Source organism: Helianthus annuus, chromosome 9, assembly GCF_002127325.2.
Source record: "Helianthus annuus cultivar XRQ/B chromosome 9, HanXRQr2.0-SUNRISE, whole genome shotgun sequence".
In the NCBI taxonomy this organism is placed as follows: domain Eukaryota; kingdom Viridiplantae; phylum Streptophyta; class Magnoliopsida; order Asterales; family Asteraceae; genus Helianthus; species Helianthus annuus.
This window is the reverse complement of record NC_035441.2, coordinates 164,068,671-164,092,373: the sequence shown is the minus strand read 5'-3', so window position 1 is coordinate 164,092,373 and position 23,703 is coordinate 164,068,671. Positions and strand designations below refer to the sequence as shown.

The 23,703-nt window shown below is 37.8% G+C and overlaps 5 protein-coding genes and 1 long non-coding RNA gene across 6 annotated transcripts; 2 read left to right on the top strand and 4 right to left on the bottom strand.

The window, feature by feature from the left end:
* Positions 1–114: 114 nt before the first annotated feature.
* Positions 115–1,502, bottom strand: LOC118482211. The gene is made up of 2 exons (XR_004867732.1): positions 1,394–1,502; positions 115–477 (listed from the first exon to the last, which is right to left on the bottom strand). It is a non-coding gene; the product is annotated as an uncharacterized LOC118482211 (long non-coding RNA).
* A 3,256-nt stretch (positions 1,503–4,758) lies between these two features.
* On the bottom strand, positions 4,759–6,175 carry LOC110876654. The gene is made up of 4 exons (XM_022124818.1): positions 5,752–6,175; positions 5,439–5,657; positions 5,238–5,359; positions 4,759–5,160 (listed from the first exon to the last, which is right to left on the bottom strand). The coding sequence occupies exons 1-4, from the start codon at positions 6,173–6,175 to the stop codon at positions 4,759–4,761; spliced, it is 1,167 nt and encodes a 388-aa protein (XP_021980510.1).
* On the bottom strand, positions 5,761–9,328 carry LOC110876655. Its single transcript, XM_022124820.2, has 3 exons — positions 6,840–9,328; positions 6,452–6,750; positions 5,761–6,370 (listed from the first exon to the last, which is right to left on the bottom strand). The coding sequence occupies exons 1-3, from the start codon at positions 7,177–7,179 to the stop codon at positions 6,317–6,319; spliced, it is 693 nt and encodes a 230-aa protein (XP_021980512.1). The 5' UTR covers positions 7,180–9,328; the 3' UTR covers positions 5,761–6,316.
* A 6,749-nt stretch (positions 9,329–16,077) lies between these two features.
* On the top strand, positions 16,078–21,337 carry LOC110874876. The gene is made up of 4 exons (XM_035977800.1): positions 16,078–16,110; positions 16,296–16,354; positions 16,456–16,505; positions 20,493–21,337. Exons 3-4 carry the CDS (start codon positions 16,477–16,479, stop codon positions 21,001–21,003), a joined length of 540 nt encoding a protein of 179 aa, XP_035833693.1. The 5' UTR covers positions 16,078–16,110; positions 16,296–16,354; positions 16,456–16,476; the 3' UTR covers positions 21,004–21,337.
* LOC110879330 (subtilisin-like protease SBT1.7) lies at positions 16,785–20,238 on the bottom strand. The gene has a single exon (XM_022127770.2). It carries the CDS (start codon positions 19,238–19,240, stop codon positions 16,955–16,957), a length of 2,286 nt encoding a protein of 761 aa, XP_021983462.1. The 5' UTR covers positions 19,241–20,238; the 3' UTR covers positions 16,785–16,954.
* A 1,145-nt stretch (positions 21,338–22,482) lies between the features above and the next one.
* On the top strand, positions 22,483–23,670 carry LOC110876656 (glycine-rich cell wall structural protein-like). The gene has a single exon (XM_022124821.1). The coding sequence runs from the start codon at positions 22,483–22,485 to the stop codon at positions 23,668–23,670; it is 1,188 nt and encodes a 395-aa protein (XP_021980513.1).
* The last annotated feature ends 33 nt before the right edge of the window (positions 23,671–23,703 follow it).

Genomic DNA, 23,703 nt, shown 5'->3' with positions numbered 1-23,703 from the left:
CAAATATTGCAGAGATTTGTACACGTATGTACGCCATCCATAACATGTTGGGTTTAATATATACATATGTACAACAACCTACGTCTACATACAACAACATAACACATATGTACGTGGACATTAGTACGTTTCTGCGTACCATCAAATGCTTATTAAGTTTAAAACATATATACAAAATAGAACGATACCACAAAGTATGACTGTCTTTTCAAAAGTAAAGATTCACACAATAGATAAGAAAATTACTAACAACTTCAAAATCAGTACCATAGTTCAACTAGGATTAATATAATTCTTAGAAAAAAAGACTACTTCGCCTTTCCAAAGTCATTCGCTTCTTTCTTGATTCTTTTGAGGATGTATATTGGCATCGGATAACATAAGTTGCACTTCGCTTTTTCAAAGTCATTCCTTTTCCACCGCCTTCCTCTATAGATGCCTGTTTCAAATCCTCAACTTTCTCAAATCGTTTCCTCCCTACATTATACACTCAAAGACAACTCAATAAATAGTTTTTTTATTTATTTATACACAAATATTAAATTATTCACCCTCATATAATACAAGTATACACAATCAAGACATGGGCATACATAGGTATTTACATAACCTAATAAACCAGATTCAAACAACATACACATATGTACAATTAGTATTTTTCACAACATAATAAATACAAGTTATTTACATAAGGTAAAAAACCAGATTCAACTCACGTACACATATGTATAGTTGTATTTTCACAAAATATTAAATACATATATGTATTCTTATATCATACAACCAGAATGCAGAGCCAATACACATGTGTACACTCCCATTATACTCAAACATAAAAACCCAATATGCAAGTGTACACATCTCTATACTAAAAGTATACACAGGTTTACCAATATTTTAACAAGTACAACGGGGAGCCAATGCACATGTGTATACTCCCATCATACTGAAAGGTATACATATACATACAACAACAGAATATACATATGTGTATACACCCTAAGATCTAACGACACATAATACATATGTGTATAACGACGTCTTTCCCACTATGAAACACAACACAAGCTACTAGCAAATTACCAGTATCTTACCACATATTGTGTATATACACATACGTACAACAACATGATATACATGTGTGTATGCACCCTTAGACCAAACAACATAGAATACATATGTGTATGAACCCTAACAGAAAACCAACTATTAAACAACCATTAATTTCTATTGTTTTATCAAAAAATAAAGTTTAATAACCAATCTTCCTTACTAATCGGATGAACCCTAACATAAACACATCCAGTTGACAAAATCGGAACGAACCAACTAACAAATCCACATTCGGATGACATACAAGAAGAAAAAACTAATTTACAATGAGATTTGGTACCTTCAATAATAGCCGGAAGATGTAAATGGTGAAGAAGAACGTTTCGTCGGAAAAAGATATGGTCATCAGTTGTTGAACTTCTAGAGAGAGAATGTAGGAGTAGTTTTTATTTTGATCGTATGTTTATAAGTGATGTGAGAAAATTGTGGGATTACCTTTTTAGAATGGAAGAATCAAAATTACAAAGCTACCCTCATCTCATTTAATTATATAACAAGTTACAAATAACAATTACAATATTACCATTGTTATTAATACTCAAGATCTCCTAAATAGATGGTTAGGATATGTTCATTTTGTTCACAAAAATACTATGGTTCACTCTTGAACCCTACCCTATATATAAATATATATATATATATATATATATATATATAGAGTAGGGTTCGCACGGAAAGTGTGTTTTTCCTAGAAAGTCTAGCAAGCGATCTGGTCCATCCGATTGGTGTGTTTAAGGGTTGAGATTAAATCAATGGCAATCTTGTAATATTTGAGTTTAATTAATTGATTGTTTTAAATGAGTAGGGGCAATTTTGTCAATGGCCGTGTTTTAAATCAATTAGATAACCGCCAGTTCCTAAATTCAAGCGATTTTCCCTCTCTCTCTCTCTCTCTCTCTCTCTCCAAACCCATCTTGGAAACCCCAATCCCTACCAAAAATAACTACAATAATGGAAGAAGATAACTTTAGAAACGATGGAGAGCATCGGATCAAATTAAAACACTTCTCCATCTCCACCATCTCCGAGTTCATCATCACCATTCAAATATTGTTCTTATCATCTCCGTTTTCTTGATGATGTGTTTTAACAGCAAGCAAATTAATACAGTTGTGTTTTAGCAGCAAGTAGATTCATACAGTTGTGGTTTAGCATCCAGATTCATACATATGTGTTTTAACAGCAAGCAGATTCATACAGTTGTGTTTTAGCATTCAGATTCATAAAGATGTGTTTTAACAGCAAACAAATTCATACAGATGTGTTTTAACAGCAAGCAGATTCATACAGATGTGTTTTAACAGCAAGCAGATTCATACAAATGTGTTTTAACATCCAGATTCATACAGATGTGTTTTAACAGCAAGCAGATTCATACAGTTGTGTTTTAACAACAAGCAGATTCATACAGGTGTGTTTTAACATCAAGATTCATATAGATTCATAGAGATGTGTTTTAACAGCAAGCAGATTCATACAGATGTGTTTTAACAGCAAGCAGATTCATACATATGTGTTTTAACATCCAGATTCATACAGATGTGTTTTAACAGCAAGCAGATTCATACAGCTGTGTTTTAGCATTCAGATTCATACAGTTGTGTTTTAACAGCAAACAGATTCATACAGTTGTGTTTTAACAGCAAGCAGATTCATACACTTGTGTTTTAGCATTCAGATTCATACAGTTGTGTTTTAACAGCAATCAGATTCATACCCTGTGTTTTACCATCTTTATATTGTGGGATCTATAAAAAAATTGACTTTAGCCCTGTAAACTGTTAAAACACAGCACCAAGAACATGCTGATAAATTCCAGTAATCTTCTGAACAATGGAATATGTGATGTAATGTGACATGGAATTTTAGTTAATGAACACATTGACTTCCAGATTTGAATTCGAAAATAATAAAAATTCCGAAAATTATGGAATTTTAGTTAATGAAGATACATTCCAAAAATAAAATTAAAATGTGAAATTACATGATAGCCCTTCTACTTAAAATCCCTCAATGACACATGTCCAATTCTTATTCCTTCCTAAACTTTCTAGGAAAAATAGACTTTCCACCTAACTCCTACTATATATATATATATATATATATATAGGGGACTGCTAGAATGAGAACCACCTCGAGTTGTAAGAACCGCGAGAACCACACCGTACGGGGCGAGGTGGACCAAATTTTTTTTTCAAAAACGTAGATGCATGTATTATAAACACATTCCTAAAAAAATTTAAAAAAAAAGTGTCGTGCGTGTAGTTTTTTACACAACAAGTTTGTGGTTTACGAGTTCCGTAAATTTATGGAACTCGTAAACCACAAACTTGTGGTGTAAAAAACTACACGCACGGCATTTTTTTAAATTTTTTTTTTTACGAATGTGTTTATAATACATGCATCTACGTTTTTGAAAAAAAAAAAGTGGTCCACCTCGCCCCGGATCAAGTAGTTCTCGCGGTTCTTACAATTCGAGGTGGTTCTCATTCTAGCGGCCCCCTATATATATATATATATATATATATATATATATATATATATATATATTCACATCTAGAGCATATATTTATAGGGTAGGAGTTGGCTACAAAGCCAACTTTTCCTACAAAGTGTAGGAAGTCATGTCCTTGTGACATATGGCAACTAGTTAATTTACTCAAAAGGGCATGATAGTAATTGATTAAATAAGTTATTTATGAGATAGATAATTATGGATAATTAATTGAGTTTTTTATGGAAACCCTTATTTTTTAAACTCAAGATTGATTCAGTTACGTATAACACATTAATAGCATTTTCCATCTCACATTCATATCATCCTTCATCCGAATCAAAAGTGTGAAACTTAAAACACACTATATGTTTCTTAATGTTGTGTTTTACCAGTTTCTGAGTTCTTCGCATCGTGTTATACTAGTTTTCACAATAAAACATAGTATCCTTCATAGCACATTCATCTCATCCTTCATCTGAAATTCAAAACATGAAACACATTAATTATTTCTTGACGTTATGTTTTATCAGTTTATTGTCTCTTCACATTGTGTTATATCAGTTTTCGCAATTAAACACACCCCTTAAACATAAACACACAAGTGCCTGAAAAACACAATATAAAACACACCAAACATTTATAACACATTTCTGGTTCTCTTTACCCATCATATTGTGTTTTATCAGTTTATGATTTCTTCACATTGTGTTATATTTATATCCATGATTTTAAGAGATTTTGGTTGTTTTTTAGTATAGAACATGATAAGTGAGAGAGAGAGAGAGAGAGAGAGAGAAGCTTGCGAGATTGAAGAAGTGGTTTATGGAATGACGGTTACTTGCCTTTTTTAAAAACACGACAAATGACTTTTGTGTCCTTCATCAATCAAATCATTCCTTATTTAAAATACAACTATTACTAAAATGCCACCAAGATGATCTCAACCATTAAAAACACTCATCCGATGGTCCAAATCACTTCCTACACTTTGTAGGAAAAACACACTTTGTAGAGGAACCTTACCCTATATTTATATACTAAAAGTCTAGAACTTATCTAATATTAATAGCAAAATAAAGAAGTGTTCATCAAGATCAACCAATGCAACCGATTGTTCATTTGTTCATCATAATTCATAACCTAAAACACTAAAACCTAATCATAAGCCATAAAATCTTCCTCCGAGTCCACATCAACCATCTCATCCAATTGTACATTAAGATCATCTTCCACATTGATTGGAACATCATCATCATCTCTATAGCGCGATCTTTTGGTCCTAGTACTTGGCCCAACTTCTTCGTTTCCTCACATTGCCTCTCGTACATCCGACAGCGAAGACCATCCGTACCCTGAATAAAGTCTTGAAGCTCATCTTGTGTTGGTGTAAGCCAATCATCATTTTCCTCTACATCTCTCAACAAAATAGGATCCAAAGATCTGTTGGCTTTTAATGAGTTCAAGCGCCTTTGTAACCTTGTGTTGTATTGAATGAATACAAGATCATTGAGTTTTTGTTGCAAAAGACAATTTCTTTTCTTTGAGTGTAACTGAACATAAAGAATAAAAGAATTACTTAACAAAGTAAATAAGTTGATTTAAATGTAATTTAATAGAAAGAACTTACATTATTGTCAAATGTACTCCAATTGCGTTCACAAGGTGAAGCGCTACAAGTTTGACTGAGGACACTAATAGCAAATGATTGGAGCAAAGGTGTGTCGATCCCATATGGACGCCACCATATATCTATATTTAATCATTTACATATTTGTTATAAATAATTGGAGTGATTTAATAAAATAAAATAAACTATATATATACTTACATGATGCAACTTTCGTTCTACCCCTTATAGCAGCCGCAGATCCAAATTGCCCAACTGAATCAATGTATAGATTCAAGTCCTGCCTCACTTTATCATTCTCCTCTATATTGGGCACTAGACAGTCAATAGCCTCGTAAAGTCCCGACAAAACTTCCGCATTCTTCTTTTTATCTTTCGAATTTTCCCCATGTAAAATAGTGGGGTTCAAGTAATATCCAACTTTAACACATTAAATAAAGAGTTAATATGAAAAGTAAACGATCTATATTAATTTAATTTTATACAAATAAATTTTAAGTTCAATAATTAATACATGCATGTAACGGGTGATGAAGTTGGTCGGTCCATCTTGCTTGAATGATACCTAAAATTTGATGGACAAGTCTTTCATCAGTTACATTTTTCTTGATTTGATCCTTTGCTCTAACCATTGCATCATAGATATAACCCATACTTGGCTTCTCTTCCGTATCAACCAATCTAACCACATCAACCAAAGGAGCTAGCACTTGACAAGCTAGTTGTATGTTGTCCCAAAATTTCGTTCTTCTCGCTATTCGCTCGACTCTCTTTCCAGCCACTGTCTTTGAAAAACTACTTTTCCTCCATTCTTCAGAGACAAACAATATGTGAATATGATGTCGATTCTCGTGGACACTCTGAATGGTATAAAACTGAGTTGCAAACCTAGTTACACAAGACCTGTGCAACTCTTTGTTTCTCGTCAACTTCCACATTAGATTAAGAATCCTTTCGTGGTTATAAATGAAAACCACAATTGCTCTTGCATCAGCCAGGGTAGTCTTTATCTTTGGTTCTCACCAATATCTTGAATCATGAGGTTCACACAATGTGCTGCACAAGGAGTCCAAAACATCCTATTGTAAAATCTTTCCAGCGGATTTAAAGTTTGACCCGTTATCTGTAATTAACTATAAGAAACAAAGTAAAAACATAAGTCAAAACATAACAAATAATATTTTATGGCATTTTTAACAAATATGTAAAAGTACCTGCATAATGTTCGCCTCTCCAACTTCTATTATCACCTCATTTATCATCTTCACAATTAAATCAGCATTCTTCACATGCTCCGATGCATCAATTGATTTCAAAAATATTGTTCCAAAAGGACAATTGACTAGGAAGTTTATCAAACACATTCCTTTCCCGTCTGTCCAAAAATCGGACATGATGCTACACTTATATTCTTCCCAATGTGGCCGAAACGAATCCACAAATTCTTTCGTTTCTTCCAACTTTCGTTTCATCAATGACACACGAATATTATGATAAGATGGAGCTGGCATACCTATAATAATGTCATAACTTATAAACTTTAAGTAATAAACAAATTAATAAATAATAAACTATCATTAAATCTTTATCACATTTAAATACCTCTTCCATAATCTCCAATGGCATTGATCATATCTTGGAAACCTTCATCACGTACGACATTAAAGGGTAAACCAACCGAATAAGCCCAAGTTGAAAATTTATCCCAAGCTTCCATCTTTAACTTCTCTTTTATTGGATTATTTCTATCCATTGTAGTTTGCTTTGTTTTTCCATGATCGGTCTTAAACATGCTATCAATAGAATCTCGCACATTGCTAGAACCCACAAATTTCTTTTTCTTTGAAACATTTTTTTTTGTAACAACTTCTTGTACATTATATTGATCGTCCTCATCCTCGTCTTCATCAACATCAATTGAATGTGATCTAAGAATCTCCATATTTCTTTTCTTTTCTAGTTATACCTTTTCCTTTTCTTTAATTGACGCTAAGACACTTTGCTGGATATCCACACTCACTTTCGAACAACCTTTGACTTGTCCTCCGGTATGAGTAAGATGTTGCTTTAGTCGTGTAATTCCTCTGCTCATCTTATGACCACAAAGTTTGCACCATACACATTGTTTTCTAGCGGGATCTCTACACTCTCCCCATTCCCAAGCCATATCTCTATTTGAACTTTTTGGGAAGTGTTTGCAACTTGGGCTTATTTGGGACAATGTTTGCAACTTTATGTGATTCACATCTTTTCCTTCATTTTGTCTCTTAATTCATTTCCCTTCCCCTCCTCCTGTTAAATGAGACTCGGGAACACAGTGGTTTTCATTGCCAGTTCAAATCATGAAAAAAATAGTCCGTGTTTCAAACCAAGAATTGAAATCGACAATGGAAGAAAATCGACTGAGACTGAATGACATATTAGGGTTCAAGTATAATCAGGGGAATTAAACTATATTCTAAAGATGAATTGATATGAAGCGTACCTTAAATCAGATGAATCGACGACACAATCGTTTATTAAAACAACACTTTAAATCATACATCACGTGATCACCATTATCTGAATCGGAACCGGAGTTGAATACCGTAGTCCAAACCTTTATCTTGTTCAAAAGCTTCAAAACAAAAATTAGGGTTTACATGATTTCAAGTAATTATGACCGTATATTAGCGATTAAAACCTGAGATGGTGTAATTAGTCCAAACCTTTATCTTGTTCAAAAGCCTCAACACAGAGTGAAGCCGTGCAGATGAACTCGATTGTGAATATTTCTGTAACAATGATACATCAACGGAGTTCTCTCCCATAATTTGAAATAAGAGGAGAGAAAAAAAAGATAGAGAGAGAAGAAAGAGTAGACGACGTGTTGATGAAGAATGAGGTGGTGAACTGAATGAAGAACCAAAATTTCAAAACTTCATTTCAAAATTAAATGGGTAAATTACATTTTCCGTCCCATGTTTGTATTGGATTGTAATGGATGCCCTTTAACTTCATTAATTACTGACTTACAGTCACTATCCTTTATTTGGAAATCTCATTACAGTGTACGCCCTTTAGCATTAACCAGGTTAAAAATTTCAGTCAAGTATGGCATGTGTTTTACACATGAGGGTAGATTAGTAATTTTATAATCAAATCCCCTCCATAGGTAAAAACTTTTTTTTTTCCAAAAAAAACATCAAGCAATGCTACTGCTGTTTCTCATGGTGCTTCATTTCATAATCCAACTTTCTTTCAAGAATCAGTTTAACCTAAATCACGATCACCAATGAGTCATTCATTATCTATATATTGATGAATTTTTTATGAACATAAATGAAATTTATTTTGCATCTTCTGAACTTTAAAGTTCCATAAAGAATCCATAAAAGACCACTCTGACCAAATCATATGTGGTGTTGACATTGGCACCATACAGGAGTCTGCTGCTTTTAAACGAACCGTTTCTGAACATAAAGCCACCAGTAAATCCCTCAAATCCACCACCATCACCAAATCCCCAAATCCATCCGTCGTTACCACCACCAGTAAATCATCCGGCCACCACCACCAAATCTGACCTAAATCTGGCGGCGATGATGTTTTCGAAAATGTAATGGGCTTTGAGGGTCGCAGGAGGTTGGAGACGACCTATTGTGGGTGCGACAGTGGTGGGTTCTTTCGAGGATGTGAAGGGCGGCCACTTTCTAGTGAGAGGAAACCCTAGCCATGCCACGTTGTCGGGAGTTTTCGAGGATCTGATGGGCGGCGCCGGCCGGCAATGGTGGGGTTATTTCAAGGGCATGCGTAACACCACCGCCATGGCACGCTGTCGCCATGGCTCTGCCACCAAGTGTGGTGACCGACTGTTTTCTAGAGAGAGAGACATGAGAGAGAAAAGAGAGAAAGGGGATAAGGTTTTGGATTGTGTGGCTGTAAAAATGAGAGGGATAAGAAATTATGTTTTAAGTATTTGTAAAATTACTAACCTACCCTCATGTGCAAAGCACATGCCACATTTAACTGAAATTTCTAACCTGGTTAGTGTTAAAGGATGTACAGTGTAATGAGTTTTTCAAATAAAGGATTATGACTGTAATTATTGAAGTTAAGGGCATCTATTGCAATTCAATACAAACATAAAGGACGAAAATTTTAATTTACCCAAATTAAAATGTCCAGAGATGTACTTATTATAATATATCATTAATACATATTCATATATTTATGTATTATAATTTGTTAAATGAAGTGATAAAAAGAAAATTATTTAATAAAATGAGGTGATGTAATAATAAAGTCCTCTGTAGTGGGGCGCTATTTGGGTGGGTTTTTGACCCATAGCGCTCAATGGCGCCTAGAACATCACGACGAGGGGCTTTATCGGGCAAAAAATAAAGGGCAGCGCCATCTCCTATGCGGCGCTATGCTTGTTTGGTTTTCAAATTTTGACCATTGAACGGTCAGATTTAAAAAAAAAAAAAAATCAATTTCCAATCTATAAATACCTCCCACATCTCCCATTTTTTTTACAATTCATTACATCTCTTCCATTCTGTTAGTGCAGTTGTCTGTCGACTACATCTTTGTTCGAGTCTTAGAGAGAGAGAAAGACAAGTTGTTACGAGTTTCACTACGAGATTGACTACGGCAATATCCAAGGGGGAGATTGTTGATGCATATTTTGTCTATCGCCTTCGTCAATCCGAGTCATAGTGAGAAGCCGGAAGGAATCAAGCGCATAATGTCATATTTAGTTAGAAATGGCAAGGTGGCAAACTTGTAATTAATGAGAACTTTCATTAAGTTGCCTTGACCATATAAATAGGGGATTATGTCACTAGTTTAGTAAGACTTTTAGAGATTTTAGAGTTCTTGAAAGAGATTTTGAGAAAGACTTAAGAGATTTTTGAGAGATTTTGGAGAAGTTGGAGAAGACTTTTAGAGATTTTAGAGTTCTTGGAAGAGTTTAGGAGAAGACTTGGAGAGGAGACTTTCTAGAGAGAGAAAGTAGAGAAAGAAAGTTGTATATACGTGATTCTTGTATCGTTCTTGTCAAATTTAGCAATGGAATCACATTAGTAGTACGTTATCGTGTGTTCGGTCACGTTCGTTCACGGATTCCGCACGTGAAACGTTCGTTACGCAATCGAACGGTGCCAAAACCGGTCCTACACATTCTTCTCTATATTTTTTTTATAAAAGTGTAGAAACTTCTCCCACCCTATTCTAAAAAAAATGGGTTCCCCATCGGAAGATTCGTTCACCAATGTTTACCGAAGATGTTTTTCACCCGAAGAAATCGCAGAGGAGGAAGAAGCGGTTACGAGTGCATGTACTCTCGTGATACAAGCAATGGAGCACGTTCGGCCTACTCCTCCTCCACGCCCCATTTTGAGGCGCACCTATATCTTGCGAGATCGTGAAGCCGCGAACGAGCGTTTGATGAAAGACTATTTTGATCCCACACCGGTTCACGGACCCAATGTTTTTAGACGGCGGTTTTGGATGAGCCAAAGGTTATTTTTGCGCATTAATAATGATTTGGAAGATAAGTATGATTTCTTTAAGCAAAGAATGGACGCACGAGGATATTTAGGCTTCAACTCAATTCAAAAGGTCACTTCCGCTTTACGCATATTAGCCTACGGAAAACACGTACGACATCAATGACGAATACTTGAAGATAAGGGAGAAAACAACACGAGATTGCATGGAACAATTTTGCGATGGTATTTTTTAATCACTTCTATTTATTTACTTTTATTTTTAAGTAAAGCACTAGTAAAACTTTTATATATTAAATTAAATTTTAGGTATATGTCAGTTATATGGAAACTTTTATTTGAGAAATCCCACTTGGAACGACCTTCTACAAATAGATGAGGTGCATCTAGAAAAGCATGGAATACCCAGCATGATTGGTAGCTTGGATTGTCGTCAATGGCGTTGGTATAATTGTCCAACCGCATGGCGAGGTCAACATACACGGGGTGACCAGAAAGGGCCAACTTTGGTTTTACAAACGATTGCGTCATACGACCTTTGGATTTGGTCGGATTTCTTTTGTGTAGTCGGGTGTCTGAACGACATTAATACCTTAGAGGCTTCACCATTATTAAAGAGCTGTATTTCTGGAACGATACCAAAGGCCGGTTTTCATGCAAACGGGAACGACCACGAGCATGGCTACTATCTGGGCGATGGTATATACCCGGAGTACTCGATTATTGTTAAAATATTTTCTGAAACGTTCGATGAGAAAAGAAAGTATTTTAAAAAACTACAAGAGTCTTCGAGAAAGGACATCGAGAGGTGTTTTGGGGTTCTACAACAACGATGACATTTTATCAGAAATCCTTGTCGTATGCGTCATAAGCATAGATTACGAGTGACCATGTACGCTTGCATCATTATGCATAATATGATCATAGAGGATGATGGAAAAGCGATATGCCAAAACTATATTCCGGAAGATTTAGTTGAAGGAACCCAAGCAACAATGGAAGAGAGACTCATATATGCTCAACTATTGCGATCTAAGGAAATACATAACACGTTGAAGGCGGATTTGGTCGAGCATGCTTGGGCGATTCGCCCAATGCGACACAATGGTGACGGCGAAGAAGATTCCGAGGAAGAAGAAGTTGAGGAATCCGAAGCCGGGAACTTTAAAGACGTAGGTTTAGATGCTGGAGAAAACGAAGAGGAAGAATGAGAGAACGACGATGAAGACGAAGAATAAATATATTCTTTTTTTTAGTGTAATGTTTTTTCTATTTTATTTTAATGTCTTTTTAATTTTATTGTAATGTTTTTTTATTTAATGGAATGGTTTTTAATTTTATAAAGTTAGAAATTAATTAAAAAATTTGAAAACTAATTAATTGAGTAATGATGAGGTAGGTGCTTTATAACTACGGGCTTAAGTGACATAACGCCCCATAAAGCCCATGTTTGACGTGACACGACACGTGTCGTATAACGCCCACAAAGAGGCTTTATGACTACGGATAGCTTAGGTTAAGAAAAATATTGTTAACGTAACATGAGATAGATACATAAACTTTTCTTATGTCATATTCTAGTCTCCTTTAATAGGAAGGGGAGATTTTCGCAAAATCCCAATTACAAATGTATTATATATCAACACGCGTAACATAATATTTTAAATATGTTTGTTTTTCCTTTTGTACTCTTTTTATTTTTTATCTCTCTTTATTTTTTGATTATTTAACCAAATAAGTATTAAAAGGTTAAATTTAATATTTTTTTATCATTTAACCGTTATACTCCTTGTAAAATGTCATGATACATCAATTTATTTTTATCCTGTAACCGTCATACGAACTATCACGTCGGTTCATGGGACATGTTGATTTAATCGCCAACTTCAAAAATAAGGGATGTGCCGGTTCGCATGAAAAACCACGTTGGTTCATAATGGGAAAGGCATTCACGCTTTAAACTAATACAAATATTAGTATCATTAGATATATTTACAGATTTATATATTGGAGAAGAATACATTACTGTTAGATGATATTAGTAACCTATAAACAATCAACTACTTTAAGCATAAGGTGGTTGTAACTTTGGCTTTGGGAGAGTTTCAAAAAAAAATGGAATTTTCCGTTTTAACCTTCAAGTTTTAATTCTTGACAATTTAAGCTTAAAGTTTTAATCCTTGTTTCCTTTTTAACCCTAGAGTTTTAATCTTTGACAATTTAAGTTTAAAGTTTAATCTTTGGTAATTTAACCCCTTTAATTAATTTGATTTTTCACTTCTAATTCAAAAATTTCAATCTTTTGCGATTTAACCACTTTGATTTTTTTTACTTATGTGTTGTAATCTTGGCTTTTGGGGGGTTTTCAAAGAAAAAATGGTTATTCATATGGTTGTTCCGTTGTTGTAACCTTGGCTTTGGGGATTTTTCAAATTTTTTCGCTTTATAGCTCATTCGAAATTTTGTGACTTAACACATCGCAACGTGCGTCTTTGGTTTAACGTTTTTACATTTCGTTCTAACGCGAGTTAACACGACGCAACGTGCGTGTGTGGGTGAACGTTTTTACATCATCTATTTTTTTCCGTTTGACAGGTTTAACATAACGTGCGCATCCTAAATCGACTTAGTTATAACTAAAGAATTCCCGCCGCATTGCGGCGGGTCGTAATTCTAGTTATTATTAAATAGAACGTTTGGTATTTAACAATAATCAATTAAACGATTTATACAAAGTATTATACTCATTTAAGATCCGACATATTAATTCAATATTTAAAACCACCATGCTAAAGACAATTATCATCAACATCCCGTTGCAACGCGAATGATAGCGTTAACTCGTTAAATAACAATATCATATCATAATTTTTCGTTTCTCTCTTACTAAACAACGATATCAAATCATTATTTTTTCATTACTCACTAATATATTTAATATTTATTATTTCAACAAATTCTTTTGTTATTTTTGTGTATTAATAACTATTTAGTTTAATATTTTATTGATCCAACCCCATATAATACATGTGTTTTAACCTAATATAATATATTAACAAAGCTAAGTAAAATTTTATAATAGAGTAAACTACCATTTTGGTACATGTGGTTTGGGCACTTTTGCCAATTTAGTCCAAATCTCAAACTTTTTAAATCTGAGTCTCTGTGGTTTCACTTTTATTGTCATTTTAGTCCAAAATTCAAAAACCCCCTTTTGACTGTTGCAAACTGCCTATTTTGTCTTTTTGTGCAGAGGCATTTTTGTCCAACTGATTTTCATTTAACATATTAACTAAATAAATCAACCAGCACATCATCTTCCCCAAGTTGTTTCAAAACCAGCATAATTGATCCCCTGATTCACCAAAATCCTCCCCCCCCCCCTCTCTCTCCCTCTCTCCTCTCTGCCGCCACAAGCACCACCACTTGCCACCACCCTCTCGCACCCCCACACCACAACCACACCCACAAGCACCACCTCTTCAGAGCAGGCGGCGATCTGGAATCCAAGCAGCGATGGAGTCACACTCGAGTTAGGGTTTGACGGCGGCGCTCCGGCAGCCGGAGGTGATGAGTCTTTCGTGTGCCGGTGAGCCCTACAAACCCAAACCTTTTACATCTTCCCCTACAAAACAATCAAAGATCAATGAGAGAACAGTCTGACCGGATGTTCATCGGTCAAAACCCTACAACAGCTACCGGTGAACACCACTAATGGTGGGTTTCTGTTCATGAACAAGGAACAAAGACGGCTGTCGGCGGCTATGGGTATATAACACCACCGCCACCATGAACACCACCGCCACCTCCTCCTCCCCCCTTCTCACTACCGCCACCATGAACACCACCGTCACCTCATCCCCCCTAAACCCAACCCCATCTGATAAACCGAACCTAAATTGTACATCTAGTTATACCCGCCGGAGAGGGTTTGGGGGTTGGAGTGAGAATATGAGGGTTTAGGGGTTGGAGTGAGAGTATGAGGCTTTGGGGGTTGGGTTTGGGGAGTGTGTAATCCTCTGTTCCTTCGTCTTTAGATGTGTAATCATTCGTCTCGCTCCATTCGTCTCCGTTTCTTCTGTTATTATCTTCCGCCATTGAAGAGGATGGAATAGGGAGGTTGAGTTAGAGGTGTACAAATCGGTTTTTTTTTTCAAAAACCGGTTTCGGTTATTAACCGAACCGGTTTTTTCACTCAAAACGAAAACCGTTTTTTTTTATAACCGGTTTCGGTTACTAACCGGTTTTTCAAGTCCAAAACAATAACCGGTTAGTACCGGTTTTTAACCGGATTTTTTTCCCGGTTTTAACCGGTTTTTAAAAACCGGTTTCGGTTATTAACCGGTTTTTCAGATCAAGATTAGTAACTGGTCACAAACCGGCGGTTCGGTTATAAAACCGGTCCGGTTATAAAAAAAACCGGTTTCGGTTTTTTTCCCGGTTTCGGTTCTAAAACCGATTTTTTTGTACACCTCTAGGTTGAGTAGAGGTGGAATGTGTGGGTTCGGAGACTCTAAACTAGGGTTTCTGCTTGCTCTGTTTTCTTTTTGTTGTTATGTGGATGAAGAGAAGATTATGAGGGTTTTGTTGTTGTTAAATGACTATTTTGTCCCTGAGGAAAAGGACAAAATAGCAGGGTTTTTTTTTAGAAATCTGAGTTGATTTTGCTTTTGGACTAAAATGGCAATAAAAGTGAAACCACAGGGAGCCAAATTTAAAAAATTTGAGATTTGGATTAAATTGGCAAAAGTGCCCAAGCCTCAAGGACCAAAATGACAGTTTACTCTTTATAATAAGAGAAAAATGCCCGGATAGTCCCTATGGTTTCGCATTTTTTCACCTATGGTCCTAAACTTTCTAAAATTACCTGAATAGTCCCCAACTTTTCATTTTTTGTTCCCGGATAGTCCATGGGTCTAACTTCAGTTTGTTTTCTCTGTTAAATGGGTGTGAAATGACCAATTTACCCTTTCCTTTAAAAGGCCAAACCACAGGGACTATCCGGGCATCTTCTTCATTTTTAGAGAAAAACCCCACCACCACGCTTCATCTTCAACCTCCACCCAACATCACCCTCCACCATCACCTTCTTCTCTGCAATTTTTCTTTGAAGAAACCCTAAAACACCCAAGTCACCTCACACCCCCTCATCACCTCTGTCTCTCTCTCTCTGATGATTACCAACGGAGATGATGCCGGCCCGGCCACCGTCTTGTAAAGGCACCAAGATGATTTAGAGTGTGTTGATGGAAAGCATTCACAAATCAAAGGCTGAGAAGGCTAGAGAGAAGACGTTGTCTGACCAGTTTGAGGCTAAACGTGCCAAGAACAAGGCTAGCCGGGAAAGGAAATTGGCTCGCAGGGAGGAACGTTTTGCTCAGGTAATTTGTTTTTTTTTTAAATGCATTAGTTAATGGTTAATTTGGCATTAATGCTATTTTAAACCAACATGTATTCTTTAATTGTGTTTTGATACATCAATAAGCCGTTCTGATGGTGTTTGTGATTGTTTATTCAACATTCTTATCAAATTCTTAATTTATAACTGTTCATTCATTTTGTTCAGGGCCCACAGGAGAAAGTTCCAGCTCCAGCAGCTGCTGTTCCTGCAGCACAACCTGCACAGTGAGTGAACACATTTGCTTCTGTTTTCTTGATGGATTCTGTTTGATTGTATGCTTTTTCTTTATTTGACAATTGATGGATATTGCCATGATTATTTGCAGGGCAACAAAGAAATCCAAGAAATGAGATCTGAATTTTTTGTCGATGTTAGGTATGAAGAAATTGGGTGTTTTAAAAATGTAGAAGATGCCCGGGATAGTCCCTGTGGTTTGGTCTTTAAAGGAAAGGGTAAATTGGTCATTTCACACCCATTTAACAGAGAAAACAAACTGAAGTTAGACCCATGGACTATCCGGGAACAAAAAATGAAAAGTTGGGGACTATTCAGGTAATTTTAGAAAGTTGGGGACTATAGGTGAAAAAATGCGAAACCACAGAGACTATCCGGGCATTTTTCTCTATAATAAAATAACTAAATGGTACATCAAAATTTGATCTAAAAGACAAGGTTTTATTCAACCGAATACACAAGTTTTTTTAATGATACAAAACCTTTTACTACTTAATATATAAAATTTCATTTATTCAAACGCACATTTTGAACACCAAACATAATAGAAGTGCCTCAAGCAGAGATCAACAGTACCATATCTCTGCAACTCACTTCCAGATAAAAGCAATTGGACTATTAACAGTGTAATTTCCACCGGACCATGCTAGACGACCAAAGCGGGTGGTGTTTGGAGGCCTAGACATAGCGGTGAATGTCACAGTATACACCTTCTTTTCATTTTTCTTGATGAAAGTGAGCTCTTCTGGCTCAACTTTGATCTTCACCGCACGCGTCTTTGATGATGTCGAAACCTTGTAAGTTGTTGGAGCACCTTCATTCACATTCGTCAGAGTCCTCGTGTAATTAACGACGGTTTGTCCTGAAGTTGCCGACAAAGGAACCATAAAAGAGGGGTAATTAAGATCTTCTGCCCTGTAGTTCCTGCCTTTGACACATTTGAAGCTTTCATCATACTTCCTAATAGCAGTAGCATTGAGGTTCAAAGCACAAAGGAAGCTCAGGTAGTCGTCCGTCGAGGCATTATAAACAAGACCAGGATTAAGGGCGGAAATCGGGTTAACATGTCCTGCACCTAGATCAAAGGGTGTTGCTGGCTCACCCGTTACAACATCCAACAGCTCTTTACTATTTTTGTATGTGTTATATGCAGTGGTCATAAGTGCAGATTTAATAGCTGCTGGACTCCATTCCGGGTGCGCTATTTTTAGTAATACTGCTATCCCACTCACGTGTGGGCAGGCCATCGATGTTCCCCACTTAATATTAAATTCCACACGTCGAGTATCATTTTCTAATCCTGAGGGACTTGCTTTACCACTCCAACCAGCTAGAATATTCACTCCAGGTGCTATGATGTCAGGTTTGAGTAGATGTTGTGCATTCGGATTCGGACCCCTGCCACTGAATGCTGCAACTATTGGGGATGGTTGGACGCCTAATTTGGTTCCTTCAAATGAAATTGTAGCCTCTGAATTATGATTTGAGACTATATAGCTCTTGATTTCATCGCGAGCTCTCTTGTTTACCACTATGGTTGGTATGAGGTGGAGGTCAACTTCGAGCTCTTTCAAGCGGTAAACAGTGTTAGCTAGGATCATTCCTACCCCACCAGCTTCCTTTACCACCATACCCTGTTTCACTTCTGAAAACCATCCCATCTCACACATGACAATTTTTCCGGTAACACTTCCTTGTGGCAAAGAACCTGGAAAACATAGATTACTATATGATATGTTACTAACGTGACCAGCGAAAACAAGTGGCACCATGGAACCTGGTAATGGTTCCTCACTAGTGTACATTGAAACTCCTGAGAAATTCTTTCCATTGCCAAGGGTAACATAGGCAGGAAAATCACGGTCCAGACTCGATGCTCCAACTGTAATTACCCATGGGGCGTTGTTCATTACGGTCTGAGAAGCTGGTCCGTCATTGCCTGCAGCGATTGATACGAATATTCCATGGGATACTGCCCTAAATGTCATGTAAGCAATGGGTTTTAAGAAATAATTGTCTAATGGGCAGCCGAATGACATTGATAATATATCGACACCATCAGAGATTGCCGCCTCAACTGTAGCTAGTACGTCACTGCCAAAGCATCCTCTCCGCCAGCATGCTTTGTAAACAGCCAGCCTAGCATGAGGAGCCATTCCTCGTGCGGTTCCTTTGGCATAACCAAAGAGACTAGCGCCAGTGACTGCTGAACCAACTGCTATAGTCGCACAGTGTGTTCCATGCCCATTTTCGTCTACTGGAGACCTCGAATCAACATTCTCGTTAAATGTTCCGTTGAGCGACGCTTCATATCCTCTCAAGAAATATCTCGCACCGATTAGTTTTTTGTTACAACTAGATTCGTTGAAGCCTGTACCGTTCTGGCAAATACCTTTCCACCTACTAGGAATAGGGCCAAACCCCGTATCATCTAGACTCTTACTTCCGGGCCACACACCAGTGTCCAACACTCCGACGATTACATCAACTTCTGACTTGGCCACGGAAAGCATTACATCACTTGAATCATCTAGTCCAAGAAACTCAGGTGACCGTGTGGTTTGAAGCTCGTATATCGGCTCTTCTTGGATAGACACAACCCCATGTTTCCGTTTAAGTAGCTTTGCTTCATCAACAGTGAGCCTGGTAGTGAAGCCATGCATAACCTTGTCGTAAGCATACAGCATATCAGTGGGCTTGGACACAGATCCTCTCATTGTGGCATCATACCAGTGTAGGTGGTGAGAATATGCCATTGGCATGAGGGACTTGTCCATGTGAACGATATACGTCTTCCGAGGGTCTGCAGCCACGTAACAGTAACGGTAACACATTATCGCCATTACTGTCATCAGGAAAACATTCTTTGGCTTCATCTTCTTAAGATTTTTGGGTTGGATTTGAAGTGAGGTGGTGGTATCTACTGCTATTTATAACTTAAAACTATGAGAAAAAGGATATGCTTATCCTTCAAGTGTGGCTATTAACATCATAGATCCATAAAAAAAAATCAAAAAGATCTGTTCTAAGAGTGAGTCTTAAATTTATTCAATTTCTACATTAATATATGAAAAGTAGGTGTAGGATGTAATATGTACGATGTAAATTAATGAGCATTGATGTCTAACTAATGTATTGAAGACAAGAAGAGGGCCATCAATTTGAATGTAAAGTTTTCAAAACATGGGTTATTAAGTACTCAACAGTTTTCAAATTCAATGTTTATTTCTCAATACGATTACAAACTAATGGTAGGTAGACGAGCAACAAGCTGCGCCGCTACCCCTTTCTGAATAGCAAACCCTACCCTGCTAAACACAAAATTCTGCCCCTTAACATGTGCGGTGTTACTGCTTACCACCTGTTGAACCCGCTTAAGGAACCGCACCGCGTCAGGGGCGAGAGCGCCAAATGTATCGAAAGCGAACGGGACGAACACGTGCTGATTCTCGATGCAAGCTTTTTCGTGTTTAGCTACTTTGCCCGCCTCTGCCTTGGTAATCGCATGTCCCGCCACAAACCCGTGGTCCCTTAACCCAACGAGGGGGGACACACCTGTCAAATCGACACACGCGTGTTTCCCTCCTTCCCATCCAAAAACAAGAATGTCCGCGGGCCGTAGCGTAGATCTCCCTTCTAATGGATCAGTCAAGAAGTTCACCGGAGCTTCCTTTTTTGCCGAGATACCTGCTCGCTTAAGGACATCATACAGCACATCTCGAACTAAATCATGTCGATACTTAAAGCCCGGTAATTCTTTGCAATGTACTGCATGCTCCCCAAAAGAATCCAAGCAACACTTCCGACATACAGGAGCTTTTTTATATGATATGGGATTGTGAAATATATAAATATTTTTGTAACAAAAAAAAAAAAAAAATTAACGTTGAAGTAATTGAAGAAAGCCGTACATTAGTTGGACCTCTCCCATGGGACATATGTAAATTCAAGACGTGAGATTCAAAATTCTACTATCAAAAAATAAGTAAATGTTTTGCCATAGAGTATCACCATCGAAAGGCTTCTAACAAAGATGAATCTTAAAAAATCTGATCCTTGGGCCGCTATCGAACCGTTAAAAAATCTGTTCCCGAGTTTGTTCCAGATTGAAGTTGATAAAAAGTGCAGGATTAGCGAGAGAGTGTCTAACGGTTCGGGCCAGGTTAGTCTCCTTTGGAAGTGGAAAAGACCCCCGGCCCAAGGCTCTGAACGAGAGGAACTGCATCAGCTGAACAGTTTATTGGAATCGGTTACGGTTACGGATAGATCGGACAGATGGATTTGGATTGGGGAAGGAGAGGAGGTTTTCAGCATTGCTGCAGTTAAAAAAACGATTCTGAAGGGCAGGGGTTCGAGTACCGGATCGAATTTTAAGTGGTGCAAGTGGGTTCCTGTCAAGTGTAACGTTTTCGCTTGGCGTGCGGTCATTAACAGGATTCCTACTGTAGAAGCCTTGCGGAGAAGAAACATTAATATTCAGAATTCGATATGTCTTTTCTGCATGAAGGAGAAGATGAGGTATGTCATCTCTTTACAGGTTGCTTTGCGGCCAACGTTTTGTGGAATTATGTTAGTAAATGGTGCCGTGTTCCGCAAATCTTTGCTTTCTCTGTTCAAGACCTGTTGGTGTCTTACGTGACGTGTGGTCTAAAGGAGCCGGAAAACGTCATTTTTCAAGGTATAATGATCATAGCTTGTTGGAGTCTTTGGAAGGCGAGAAATGAAGCTAGGTTCAGGAACGTGCCGGTTAGAATTGAGAAGGTTATTAGTGAGGTAGCGTTGGGGTTTCTTTGGGTTAAGAATAGAACGAAATTCAAGAGTTTATCTTGGGATAACTGGTGTAAATTTGTAATTATGTAATTTTGTCGTGTTTTTGGTGCCCCGGTTTCTGGGGTGGTTGTTCGTTAATGAAGTTTACATTTCAAAAAAAAAAAACAAAGATGAATCTTAACAAAGATCGATTGCAAATGTCATGTGACTATAAAATTATGAAAAATAATCATGATTATTGGTAGTAACTATGATGGATGATGGAGTATTTGAGTGTTATTGTTCCTTGATAAGACCCTAGGCTGAAGCCAAAGTCCCATAATCGACCTCCAAAGATTTGGCCAATATTAATCCAATAGTTTCGAAAATTCCTACTGAGGTCAAATCAAATCGATGTTCGAATGAGGTAAAATCGATTCGAACTAAGAACACCGATTGGCCGAGTTTTTTATGTTGTTATGGGCGTCCAATGTTGCTCTTGTTAATGTTACAACCCAATTTAGGTTTACACATGTGAATCATTCAAACAACACCTTTTGGCCCAGCTAAGATAGCACCAAACTCCACTTGATCAAACTAAAAAGCAAAGTCACGAGTCGGTTCGGCCCTCTTACTAATATTGGAAATCTAGAACTGAGGACTGCCCATTAGCATCATATTGGTCCAATCACGGGTCAGCTTTGCTCCATTTTCGGTTATTTTCCGTACATTACTGAACCCGTGTTTTCTTATGAATGGACTGAAATTGACATATTTTTTACATAACATGTTTTGTCTCTAGAATATAAACATACCTAATTTCGATATATTGGGCTTAACTTGACTGTAATTGATATTCTTTACATAACATGTTTTGTCTCTAGAACATAAACATATCTAATTTCGATAGACTGGGCTTAACTTTTTGGTTGGAACTTGTTTCAGACACCTAATAACCGTGTTAATTAAGTTTCAACTGGACTCAATTAGGCTCAAGGCTGGTGGCAGCGAATAACCATCTAACATATCAGGGTCGTTGACCAATTCCGAAATCCAATCACCATGCATAGCATGCAACTCTAAAGTATCACACAAATCGTTCTCACTACCAAACTAGCCTAATTAGTCCAGATCATGCTAATTGTACTGCACCAACAATGTATCTAGTCTTTTTCCTTCAAAAAACAAACTAGTATATATAGAAGATCAACACAAGGACACCACGCATATTAACTCCCTGTTGTGCAATAACTATCTTATATCTTAGTTGACGTTTTTGGTCCGTAGGATGCTATAGTTAATTTAGCAGTAATTATAGTTTTGATCGATTACAAGGTTTCTACATTCATCGAATTGGTTTGAGGAAATCATGGGAAGAAAGAATGTTGTTTTCTGCTGTTTGTATTTCTTCATTACTGTTTGGAGGGGGGATGGTTTCCATGTAGCTGTTGGAACCGATAGAACGGGCAGTAATGGGACCCAAGGAATGGATATCAGGCATGAAGATAAAAATACTACGGTGGCTGCTTATGGCGGAGCGGGAAATGGTGGTGTGGGAGGTTCTGGTGGAGGAGTTGGGTCTAGTAACGTAGGAGGGAGGGGATACGGGTCAAGAAATAGGGGAGGGAATGGAAATGTAGGAAGAGGTGGAATAGGCACTGGCAGCGGTGGATTTGGTTCTGCTGGTGGTAATATGGGCGGTGGTGGTGGTGGTTCTACTGGTGGTAATACGGGCGGTGGTGGTGGTTCTGCTGGTGGTAATACGGGCGGTGATGGTGGTTCTGCCGGTGGTAACACAGGTGGTGGTAGTTCTACTGGTGGTAATATGGGTGTCGGTGGTTCTGCTGATATGGGCGGCGGTGGTTCTGCTGATATGGGCGGAGGTAGTGGTTCTGTTGGTGGTAATAGGGGCGGCGGTGGTTCTGCTGGTGGTATGGGAGGTGGTGGTGGGGGTAATATGAGGAGAGGTGGTGGTTATACTAGGGGTAACAGGGGAAGAGGTGGCGGTTATGCTGGTGGTAATATAGGTGGAGGTGGTGGTTATGCTGGTGGTAATATAGGTGGAGGTGGTGGTTATGCTGGTGGTAATATGGGTGGAGGTGGTGGTTATGCTGGTGGAAATATGGGTGGTGGTGGTTATGCTGGTGGTTCTGCTAGTGGTAATATTGGTGGCCGTGGTAAAGGATCAAGTCCCGGTTGGGGAATTGGTGTTGGTAGAGGTGGTGCAGGTGGCGGTAGTTTTGGTTCTGGATATCGCAATGGTGGCAATGCTGGTGGAGGTGGTGGTTCTGTCTCGGGATCTGGTAACTGGGGTGGATATGCAAATGGAGGAAATACATTCGGAGGTAGTACCCAAGGAGGAGTTGTGGGTGGTGGCTATGGGTCAAACGGAGGTTTTGCTGGTGGTGGATTCGGTCCTAGGACGGGTTCAGGCACTGGTTATGGTAGTTTTGGAGGTTCAGGTGGCGGTTTTGGTGGCCGTGATGGCAGCAACATTGGTACAGATGGAGGAAATGGGTTTGTAGGGGGTCCTCATGACACAGAAGACAAGAAATAAAATGAAAGAACGACTTAGAATAAGCATGTTTTT